The sequence below is a fragment of the Phacochoerus africanus genome, chromosome 1 (assembly GCF_016906955.1).
Source record: "Phacochoerus africanus isolate WHEZ1 chromosome 1, ROS_Pafr_v1, whole genome shotgun sequence".
Taxonomy (NCBI): Eukaryota; Metazoa; Chordata; class Mammalia; order Artiodactyla; family Suidae; genus Phacochoerus; species Phacochoerus africanus.
The window spans coordinates 166,721,568-166,734,109 of NC_062544.1; the positions used below are offsets into that span (position 1 = coordinate 166,721,568).

Sequence of the window (12,542 nt, forward strand, 5' to 3'; positions counted from 1 at the left end):
TTAGCCTGAAAAAAATAGTCTCTCTTTCTGATTCCAACTTTACTGTATTTTTTAAAAATTGGTTAGGCGTAATTACTAAATTTAGTTGTACATCAGCAACATTTTAATCTTTTTTTTTAAGATTCAGAAGTAGTCTATATGATGAGGGTGTGTATGTCAAGTATTTTTCACTTGTAAAGTCCAGTTCACCATGAAGGGGAAAAAGAAAACAGAGGGTAGGTGACTTCCTTTTTAAAGCACAGGATCTGGAGATTAGAGGAACACACAATTTCCATTCACACTCCGGTGAAGAGACTTAGTCATGTGGCCACATGGCTTCGGAGTAATCTTTGGCAGGATAGCCATGTGCCCAGTTAACATGATGAGAGTCTATTATTAAAATAAAGGCATAGAAATATGGGTGTCAGCGTCACTGCCGCAAGTATAAACTCCTACTATTCTTGCTAAAGTAATTTTTTAAAGTTTCATTGGATTTTTACTTTTACAGAGATTAGCAATTATGTGTTACTTTGATAAAATAATTCATTTGTTTTTACTTAAGTTAAAAAAATTAGTCCTTCAAAATTAAAGCATCTATGTCTGTCTGTCTATCTATCTATATATACATACATACATTTTGGCATATAGTTTTTCTTTCTTCTGGGAGCAATAGGCCGAAACTGCTAATACTGTTAATAATCATAAAGTAACTCAGGACATAATTTGAAGTCTGCCGGTTGTGTTTCTAATTCCAGCTATGCCAGCTACTATGTGAATAACCATAGACAAGTTAGTTACTTAAAGTCTTTATGTTTCAGGTTTTCTTAAGTATAAAGTGAAGGGACAAATAATACCTATCTCATCAAGTTATTGTAAAACAATTAAAAATTGAGTACACATGAGACAGGATGGCTTCAAAAAAGTTAAAAAAAATTAACATTATTGTTACTACGGGAAAAAGACTAAAGAAATGAGATGTAGAAGGAAAACTGACTTTTAAGTTTATACCATCGATAGTTTAAATTTATTTTTATCCAAATACATATTTTAAAATAAATTTTAAATCAGAATAACTTTGTTCTAAAACCTCAAGCCAACTCTTGCCTGTTTATTGAAAAAACTGAACTAATCTGACTTCACAAAATAATATTTACATAAAATAAAAGTTTCTCTTTTTTCTTATAAATAAACACAACTGATTTCCCCGGTATGACTACTTTACATTTCTGCTCCTTAAAATAATCCTGTCTTTTCTAATGGGATATTTTCTAAAGACTGCTAGTTGCTGATATATTTTTTTTGATACTGAAGATTAGAAAATAAGATCAGTTTTATGAGTAACTGAGCCATGAGAAGTGAGGAAAATAAACTAAAACTTCTGAGACAGAGACTGCCATGCAAGTTGCAGAGGAATCTCAACACATTGTCTGGAGATGAATGAAAAGCTTACTATGTCGGAGAATCACATGATTGAAGACTTGGGCCAAACTGATTCAGAAATTTGTAGGTAGCATCATGTATTTAAAGCTGTAAATGCACATTTGGAAAGCGAATGTTTTCTGTCTTTGTAACCCCTGTGAAGGATACTGTACCTCCACATATATCAAACTTTTAACAGAAGTCAACACTTTGAAAAGGAGGAGTTGCGGCAACTTGTGTTCTTACAATTTAGCATTTTATAAGCATGCATGATCCGCAACAAAAAGCAATTCTTTTAAGGCAAATTGTAAAAGGCAGAAATTATCTTCACATGATTCAAATGAGAATTTGACTTTGAATAGAAATTCAAAGTTGCTGAAACTTTCTCACCTTATTCTAGTGGACTTGTTATTTCTGTGTTCATTATAGAAAAGCTCTTTGAATCCATTTAAAACTTTTCAAAGGGCAAGAAAGTTTTTTTACTTAAAATTACTTTAGCTTCAACAATCCAAAAGGTCAAACTTTTTAAAAAATGTACAAAAGTCATAAAAATAATTCTCCTAGGAATTTGGTCCATTTAAATATGAAGAATAAAACAAAACTTTCCACAGTTGGATGGTGGTAAGTATTCCTGCCTCCTGCAAAAACCATAAGTTCTACCTTATGTAGTCATGTTGAGTCCTCTACCAGATGTGTCAGTGTTCTATCTCTAACAGGTCATTGAAACTTTTACAAGTGTTTGTCCTTCTGTGTTCCCTGTTTCTGTGGCACCATCAACCACACAGTCACCCAAGCTGAAAATCTTTCATTCAGCCTTGCCTCCTCCATTTTCAGGACCTCTCTCATCAAATCTTTCTCCAGATACCATGGGTTCCATCTACTTAATAATCTATTTAGAATTCAAAATCTCTCCATTCCCATCAGAAGACACTGGACTAGATTAATTCAAAAATCCTACAAGCATCCACATCATTCATCTTCCCTCACTCCTCGTAATAAGGATAGTCTGACCAACTCTCCTGAAAACCATTCTATTGGATGGTACCCAATTACGATCTGTAGCAGGATTTATCAAATATTTACTATCTAGACTTTTAGAGAAAATACCTCAGGCTTCGAGGGCAATATGGTCCCTGTTGAATGACTCAACTCTGTCATAGTGCAAAGGAACCATAGGCAATATGTAAATAATTGAGCATAGTCATGCTCCAATAAAACTGTTAACACAAAGAACCTGAGCCAGACCATAGTTTACAACCCCTGGCCTATAAAATTAAGTCCAAATGTATCAGCTTCACATTAGTAACTTTCCATTAAATAAACTGTCCTGAAGTTAAATTAGATGTATTTGATATATCATCCATGTCTTTAATCATAATGTTTCATCTGCTTAGCACGTCTCTTTTCCCAATCTGGTCCAAACGATTCACCGTCAAGGCTCATTTCAAACATTATCTCTTCCACAAGGCTCTACTTGATCAGCATAAATGGAAAAGATCATTTCCTGCCACTCTTTCCCTCTGCTTTCTCACAGAATGTTTTATTGTCTATTCCTCAGGCTGGGATTGCTATTTTAACTAAACTGCATGTTCCTCCTTCACATGCCATATCTATATCTTTATTCAACTGTGTGTCTCCCAGCCTTGCCTTTAGAAATGCTCAATAAACACTTGTACAAATGAATGGATAAATGAATGAATGACTCATTCCAAGTCTCAACAAGAAATGAAAGCTATTAGGTAGCCAAAGAAGAAAGCAACTTCCCTGGTCTTATTTATTTGTTCCTCTCCAATCCAATAGCTTATATCATCAAAGATATAAACTTGAGCCAAAAATTATAATCACCCAATTAACAGTTAGTGTTTAGAAGCTTAAAGTATAATGAAACTGAAGCATACAAGTAGGAACACACCTGATAATTCTGTCTTTATTCATGTCTTAACCTTAAAAACAAATCTGTATTTTCATAGAGAATTAATACTATAAGCCAATATTATGGAATCATTCTTCCCCAACCTTTAAAAAAAAAAAAAGAAGAAGAAGTTGAAAATGTCCGCCCAGGTGAACTTGCAGAAAAAATTAAAAAAAAAAAATCAGAGTAGAAAGTGATTAAATTCATTACAGGAATTTTTAAGGAAGGGGAAGGAATTTGCTCAGATAAAGTGGATACTTCTTTAAAAATTATTACTGTGGGATTTTCCTCTAAATGGTTCATTTTCTGAGTTTAGAATTCCTACTGAGGCTGGGTAGAGGTAGGAGTCAAATAAGGACACTGTTTGTCTAGGTGGAGGGTCATTTTCTCTGGAAAGTTTTCTGACAGTGTCCTAGGGTTGGAGTAACACCTAGCAAAGAGGGCAGCCAAGGAGAGAATGTGGCAAGACCTCAAACTGCTCAAGCTGCTAGCTATCTGTGCAACCATGAGTCATTATCACTTGGGGTTTCTGGGTCAGTCTCTTTACCTGTCAAATGAATGGTAAATGAAATTCTTCCCTCTAATTTTAAATGATAGTTAAATTTAACTTTGTAACATTAGAATTTTCTAATCTACTACATATTTGGTGCACAACAAGTATTCATTCAATCAATGAAGAAATCAAAAAGCTGTTTTTAATTCCCAGAATTTACTATTTTGCAGCTATGACATGCCAGATATAACATATATAAAGATATGGATAGAAAAATGTAACCAGAGGGCAGGATTTCTCTCCCAATCACCCCCCCCAACCCATCCAGCCACAGAATCTAATAGTGCATTTTACACAATGCTTACACAAGATATTTAATACACATTTACTCAAAAAACAAGATGTGAGGGGTAGATAATCTGGTTTGGGGGAAAATTATATATTAAATACAATAAACTAGACAAATTAGTACCATTTATCTATCTATCTATATAAACAACCAATTGTTCTTTTGTATACAATCTGCTTCTTCTTTATTCCAATATAACCCACTAACATATTCAGTAAACATTAATAAGAACACAAGAACAATTAAAAAAAACTCACCCATTTCCTACATAATTTCTAATCGTACTTTACACTATCATGGTTGAGCCTGAAGGCAGTGCAATGTGTTTAACTGACAACTAAAACTTTCAACCTTTCCTTCAAAAACAGGAAAAAATTAAACAGGAATGTAGAAATCAAGAACTCGGATGTGTCTTGGCTTTCCTTCATACTAACATAATGAAATACTGTTCATCACTAATGACTAGGTTCTTTGTGTCTGCATACTTAAACTGTCCTCACTGCCAAAAAGGAGAAGCCCATCAAATAAATCTGCCATAGTCAGTTAAAATTACAGCCATCATTCTTAAAAAGCTTTTTTTTTTCCCCAGAAAGTTTTTACTCTGCCTTCTATATAACTATGTAAGACAATATAAAATGTAGGCATACTAGGAATGCAACCTGAATTGCAAGAGGTATAAAATGGTTACTTCACAGACTAAAATAAGATAGGATCTGGTTACCCATAGAATTAATACATATAAATTATACTTCTTATAATATTAATAAAAAATCATAAAAAATATTCTCACAAATAATTAGCAAATGATCTAATAAAAATATAATCCTTCACAACTTTCTAAAAGTAAGTGATTCTAAAAAGATTATTCCAACATTCAATTTTTTTTGAAGACATACATTTTTCTTCTAAATTAGGTTAGTTCAGTTTTATTTGCAGAATTAGTATAATATAAGAATTCCTTGAGGGTGAGAATCTGTGTTTATTTTTCTACACTGTTAAATTCAATGCCTGGATCAAAGTTTATACCCAAGACATGAATGCAAAGTGAAAAATCTGCTCACTAATGTCACTTTTTCTAATATTTAATTAGAAGTTAAAAGAAATGAACATTGGCTAACAGAGAAAAGATCAAAAGAAACAGCATCATTTTACTGGTTTCTAATCAAATATCAATTTTTAAAATAATTTCTATCTCTGATATTTAGAAACTCTGGATGCTTCCTGCCTTTATAAGTCATTTTACTTCTCCAAATGAATGAAGAAAAATCTTTAAAAATAGTTTCAAAGCACCATATTTCCACCTCTTGAAAGATATTTCTCCTTCTTTTAATACAATTTATTGTTACCTAATATTTATTGATTCCTTGCTGTTTACTCTGACAACATGTAAATCAGGTACAGCCCTCTGCTTCACTGTCTTAAGCATAAAAAAAATTATAAATCAAAACAAGTGAACAGAAGCTAGTACTATACAATCACATTGAAATAAGAATATGCTCACAGCAAAGATTTCTGTGACTAAAATTATCTCCCAATTTTCAGCCTGTGTTTATCGGATCAATTTCCCATAACAGAGCCATAACAGGAAAAAATACCGTAATAACAGCTATTTTTTTTATTACTATTTAGATAGTTAGTTATTGCCTTTTAGGGATGCACCACTGCTGGCCTACACCACAGCCACAGCAATGCCAGATCTGAGCCGCATCAGTGACCTACACCACAGCTCATGGCAACGCCAGACCCTTAACCCACTGAGCACCAGGAATCAAACCCGCAACCTTGTAGTTACTAGTCAGATTCATTTCTGATGCACCACAAAAGGAACTCCAACAGCTTTACTTTATATCCACTTTAATTCAATATCAACTTTAGTTTTGTATTGTGGCATTGATTACCATTCTAGCTTTTAAAGTTCCATCTACCTTACAGCTATCATTAGTTAGCAAGAACCTATACATTTCAAAGTCAATTTCTTTATCTTGCCTCAAAGTCATACAGTTAATCATCTTTAAATGAATACTCTAATGAACCAGGGAGCTACTATATACTGAAATCCATGGGTAGATATTTCCAGAAAGGAAATGTTCCTGTTGGTGAGGCCAGTAACCACCACCAAATGTCTTTCAAATATTTCATATATTGGGATTCTTTCAAAATAAAGCACATTTGTATTCCAATTAATTTGTATTCTGATTAATTACATTCAGTGCTACCAAAAAATAGAAAACTTGCTCAGTCCAAATTCAAACTCAAATAATCATACCACCTTGAACTATTTTTCTTCTAAAGAATTTCCTTTAGTCTAAAAGAAAAAGAAAAAAACAAATAACCAAAATTTTTATTATTTATCTGATATCCAGAAATATTCTACCACATACTTTAGGGACTGGACTCTGCTGGTTTATACTTTAGTATCCAGCACACAACAAGTTTGTGGGAATATTCAGTATGTACCTAGTGTATTCACAATAACACAAACACCTCTGTTACACATTGGCCTACATATTATTCTTTATAAAAAAATTGGCCACTATATAGTAATAATCAGGTTTGACCAACTGTCTTCAATGTAACTAGAGTAAAAGAAACACATTTTACTAGGTATAGTAAAAGTAATACAAAGTGCCTTATTATAAATTCAGAATACTCAGCTCCCTTGACTAAGGTGAATTAGAAAATCATTAGAGAATAATTTTTCTCCATAAGGAATCTGCAGCTATCATGTTACAACATTTGTCCCCAAAATCTTTATGAGCCTATTTCAAAAGAATCCACCACACTTTGTTAAAGTCATCAAATTCATTATATTTACTGGCAGTTGTTCTAATCAAGGGAAGACTGTCAATTTTACAAACCATCTTAATTGCAATAAATCACGCACACAAACATTGCAGTATGAAATAACTTGGAAAAAAAATTTGTGGTACTTTTTTTTTTAATATGGAGAGCTTCAGTGTTCATTTTAAGAACCATAAACACTGTATTTATTTTTATCTAAATTAAATATGATTAATCTTAGCTTATAGAGTGTATTTATAAATATCCAGTCTCTAATTTTAAATATTCATCCAAAGTTTAGTTTAGAATACATATTTCCATGGAAACAATGTTATAAGATTGCTTCCAAATTAATTCACAAAAGTCTATCTAAATGAGCAAAAGGGGTATTAGAAATGCTCTAAAATTGAGTAGTGAAGATAACTGCACAACTCTGTAAATTTAATAAAAATTACTGAAATTTTCACTTAAAATGAGTCTATGTCAAGGTATATAAATTATACCTCAACAAAGCTGTTTTTTGAAAGACTATTTAAATTATGAAGTACAAAAACTTGTTTTTTTCATATAGTAGTGACCTATGCTCTTATAAGACTAATTATTACACTTAAATTGTCCTTAAAAAATCACATAATAGAAATCTGATTTATTAAAATTAACATATTCTGAACTACAGCCTTAACCAAAGGTAATCTTAATTAGGAGATTAGCAATTCTGCTGCAGAATGGTTATCCTATTTCAAATAATTTATGGTCTAATTCATTTCTCCCAGGCCTTGGATTACCACAATTTCAACTGTCTTGATCATTTGTACACAGTACTTTTTAAAAAAAGTGTTCTTTAAAAAACAAATATATGGGAGGGGGAGGGAGTGGGAGGGATCAGGAGCCTGGGCTTATCAGACACAACTTAGAATAGATTTACAAGGAGATCCTGCTGAATAGCATTGAGAACTTTGTCTAGATACTCATGTTGCAACAGAAGAAAGGCTGGGGGAAAAATGTAATTGTAATGTATACATGTAAGGATAACCTGACCCCCTTGCTGTACAGTGGGAAAATAAAAAAAATAAATAAAAATAAAATAAAAAACAAATATATAAATAAGAAAAGAGTTCTCAAATGGCACCAACTGTCCATCCCTCTTTCTCTTGGTTACTTTCTCATCATTCCTAGGTTTCTCCAGGACAGACATGTGCGTGATGGTAGAGAAAATGTTAATGATGCTTCTTAGACCAGGGTTTGGCTGGGCCTGCATGTTTTCAGTTAATCGGCTATTCTCACAGAGGGAGCTGTCAAGAAATTTTGTGTTTGGTTCACGGATAGATATATCCCAAACACAGTGCCTGGCACACACTGGGCCTTCCATTAAAATTTTACTGTTGTCTTTTGTCAAACTAGGTCTTAAAATATCAACTAAATAAACAAATGCAATCTCAAGCAGTCTTTAGCTATCTCATGGTGTCCTTTTCTTATTAGAAACAAATTGGCCCCGTATTAAGCCAGTTTCTTCAAAGACAAAATCTTAGATAGGGGACAGGAGGAGAGGAAGTCTGATAGGAGAGGAAAGGGAAAGGAAATGCAGAAAGAGGTGTGTGGATCCAAAACCATTACTGGCTTATATGTGGTAACTTTTATAAGGAGAATTTACCTTAAAGTCAAAATCAAAATATACATGTGGCAAGTTTAAGCTGACCAAAATCATTGTTTAAAATCCATGGTAATTTTAAACCAAACATACTCAATATTTAATCTAAGTAGTTATTATGCACTTCTTGCTCTTTTTTCTAAGGGTAAAAAATATATATATAATAATAGATTCTGTAGAAAAATTCTCAGTACACAAGCTAACACAATTCACACCACTTCTCATATTGCAAGAATAAGTAACTATAAGCAGAACCCTATTTTTTTTCCCCAGGAGACAGGAGGGAAATTCTAAAGATGCAAGTATATGACCCCTTTCAAAACTTGTAACTGTTCGAGTTACCATATGATCCAGCATTCCCACTCCTGGATATATATCTGGAGAAAACTACAATTCAAAAAGATACATGCACCCCTATGTTCACTGCAGCACTATTTACAACAATCACGACATGGAAGCAACCTAAATGTCCGCCAACAAACATAAACAAGATGTGGTATACATATGGAATATTAATCAGCCATAAAAAGAATGAAATAATGCCATTTGCAGCAATAGAGATGGATCTAGAGATTATTAAGTGAAGTAAGCCAGATAAACACAAATTTCATACGCTATCACTTATACGTAGAGCCTAAAAATATGTCACAAATGAACATACTTACAAAACAGAAATAGACTCACAGACATAGAAAAAAAAATTATGGTTACCACAGGGGAAAGGTGAGCAGGGGGGAGGATAAATTAGGAGTTTGTGATTAATAGATATACACCACTACATATAAAATAGATAAATAACAAAGACCTACTGCATAGCACATTGAAATATATCTTATAATAACCTATAGTGGAAAAGCATATGAACAAGTATATATATTTATATATATAACTGAATCCCTTTTCAGTACACTTGAAACTAATACAACATTATAAATCAACTATACTTCAGCTGAAAAAAAAACTTGTAAGTGTTGAGGGCACCAGAACTTCAGTATGTCCATTTTTGTTTCATAATTTCTGCATTTCTTATTTAACATTTGCATAAAAAGCACTACTGTTTTATTCATACGCAATAACTGTGGTTTGGGATTTTTAAGCAGAGGGAGATATATTAGAAAAATTTCCTAAGTTAGAAAGGAAAATTGCAAGGGGATTTAAAATGAGCAATCAATGATCAATAAATAAAAATGAAAAAGAACATAGAAAAAAATAGAAGAAAAAGGTGTCGACTACTTGACAACTTGAAACCACTAGAAACATGTAAAAAGGTAAGGAAACATACTGAACAATCAAAATTAAGTAGAAAAAAAAGTGGTATACAAAAAATATTTACACATAAGAATGGTTTCCTTTCTTAATAAATATAGGCTTTTTTATTTCTCCCTTATAACGTCAATGATTTATTTCCTCCCAGCTGACCAGAATCCACTGAGTTACATTCCTCAATAGGAAAGTTCAACATGATCTTTACTCCAACCCAAATCAGGATTAATACAACTTTCACAAAAATTTTACCCCGTGCCCTGTTTTCTGATTGGCGTTTATGGTAACTCATCAAATTTGATTACAAAACTATGTCAGACCATGGTTTTATAATTATAAGTAAAATTTACTTCTCAAAACAATGATCCCTTGTGAATAAAATAATTTAATAAATAATATATAATCTACATATGAATATCAACCCTTAAAAATAATTTAATACATACTTAGAATTGCAAGGGTTATTTATTCTCTTACCATTCAGTAAACAAGATAATCAGATCCTCTTGACTGGCATAATTTTCCATGACTTCTTTCATTAATCTCACTTTTTGGCCCCCTCCAATAGTATTAATTCCATCACCACCTCTCCACTCTTCTCCTTGACCAAGGACCTATAAATGAAATCATCATTTCATCCCTGGGAAAAACTCAAATTATGAAAGTATCATAAAAACTTGAATCACCAGCAACTTATACAGTATAACAGTACCTTTAAACACTGTACTAAAACATGACTCTAGACAGAAAAAAAATTGATGCCTAGATCAGGTCATAATTCTTCAATGTTATGCACCCCATAAAATGCCATTCCCAATTCGCCCATTTCAAAAGTACAGTAAATCAAAGCTGGGGGTTGGAGGGAGAGCCACAGAAAGTATTTTTCACATCTTATTTCTACCTGTTCAGACTGAAATGAAAAGGAAAATAAGGAAACCTTCCGTAACACTTTTCCGTCTGGTAGCAAATCTGTATGATGAACACTGGGATCCCTGGAAGACAAGGATTCCTGGATGAGACAGACCCTAAGCGATTCTCCTACTGAACCAAATGGGGTGTCCAGGGAAACACAGAAAATATGATGTGGAAAGTCACCTTCTTTACCTTAAAAATCTTAATCTTACATTACCCTCCAATAACAATAATTTACCAATGTAAGAAATTACCTAGAGTTCCCGTCGTGGCGCAGTGGTTAACGAATCCGACTAGGAACCATGAGGTTGCGGGTTTGATCCCTGCCCTTGCTCAGTGGGTTAAGGATCTGGCATTGCCGTGAGCTGTGGTGTAGGTTGCAGACGCGGCTCGGATCCCGCGTTGCTGTGCCTCTGGCGTAGGCTGGTGGCTACGGCTCCGATTGGACCCCTAGCCTGGGAACCTCCACATGCCACGGGAGCAGCCCAAGAAATAGCAAAAAGACAAAAAAAAAAAAAAAAAGAAATTACCTGAACACAATTACTCAGAGATAAGCCTGGGGCTGTTCTCGGCTCTGCTTGTCATTGCCTCAGCAGCTGCCTCCTGAATGGGCAGTGCCTGCTACAGACCTGGCCGTGAGGGAGCAGGGTGCAAGGCACAGGTCTATGTTCACCTCCACCACACACACACAGACATACACAGACACACACACATGGTATCTTAGTTTGATTCAAACAAAGTCTGAAGTTCCCAAAACAATGATCTACTAAGAGATTTGGGAAATAAAGGGAGAATGAAATTAAAAAACAAACATAAAAGAAAAAAAATAAAATTAATTAATTAAATATTAGTTCCAACTTTATTTAATATTGAGCCAAATATAGGCCTGGCCGGCAGAGATTGAGGGGCTCCCAGTCTCATATCTCTAGTTAGCACTTCATCACCACGAACTTAAAGGGATAAATGTTAGCCAAGAAAACTCAAAACTGGTGTGGGGAACTGGATTCCTATGGGGACTATTCTAATAGAATTATTCATTTTTGCCCTAAAAAGTGGCCTCCCCTAGCCACTTCTTTCCTGAACTTCTCTAACACTGCACTAGTAACTGAACCCAACTGCATCTGAGCACCCTGTCTACTCTCTGCAGTGCAGTATGTTAAGCTCTAGTTTCTATCTTCTTTCAACTCATCAGTTTGTCAAGCTTTAGCATGCATCAGAAGCACATGGAGACCTTGTTAAAACATAGACCACTGGGTCCCACTCCCAGACTCTGTGATTCAGTAGGTCTGGGGTGGGGCCTGAGGATTTTCATTCCCATTTCCCAGATGATACTGATGCTGGTGGTCTGGGATCCACACTTTGAGAACCACTGCATTTCATAATGGGAAGACAGCAGAAGAATCCAAACCTCCAGTTAGTCAAACTGGGCTGAGGTTCAAGATTTGACACCTTATAGTTACATACCCTGGAGCAAGTTATCCTTACTCCTAAGCAAAGCAATATCTATCTTATATGGTTTATACAATGAATCAACAACATACCGTGTATAAAGGTCCTAAGAGTGTCTCACACATAAGAAATATTCCACACTCTGAATATTCCACACTCCATTCTGAAGCCTTGAGATGTCCCTCCCATTAGATTTCAGCATTTTTTTACCCTAATTTTTCCTCCATACTGCCTCCTATCAATGCATGCTACGTTATTTCCCCTCTATTTTTATCAAATTTCTCTAACATATTTTTCATTTATCCTACATTAAACATCTAGATCTCTTTTCTAGCAA

General features: G+C 34.0%; 1 protein-coding gene across 2 annotated transcripts in view; it reads right to left on the reverse strand.

The window, feature by feature from the left end:
* PLOD2 (procollagen-lysine,2-oxoglutarate 5-dioxygenase 2) overlaps positions 1 to 12,542 on the reverse strand; it is a 111,496-nt gene that overhangs the window by 59,344 nt on the left and 39,610 nt on the right. For both annotated transcript variants that reach the window (XM_047784133.1, XM_047784143.1), the window contains exon 3: positions 10,322 to 10,458. In XM_047784133.1, the coding sequence (XP_047640089.1) occupies positions 10,322 to 10,458 (137 nt within the window). The remainder of the gene's footprint in view (positions 1 to 10,321; positions 10,459 to 12,542) is intronic.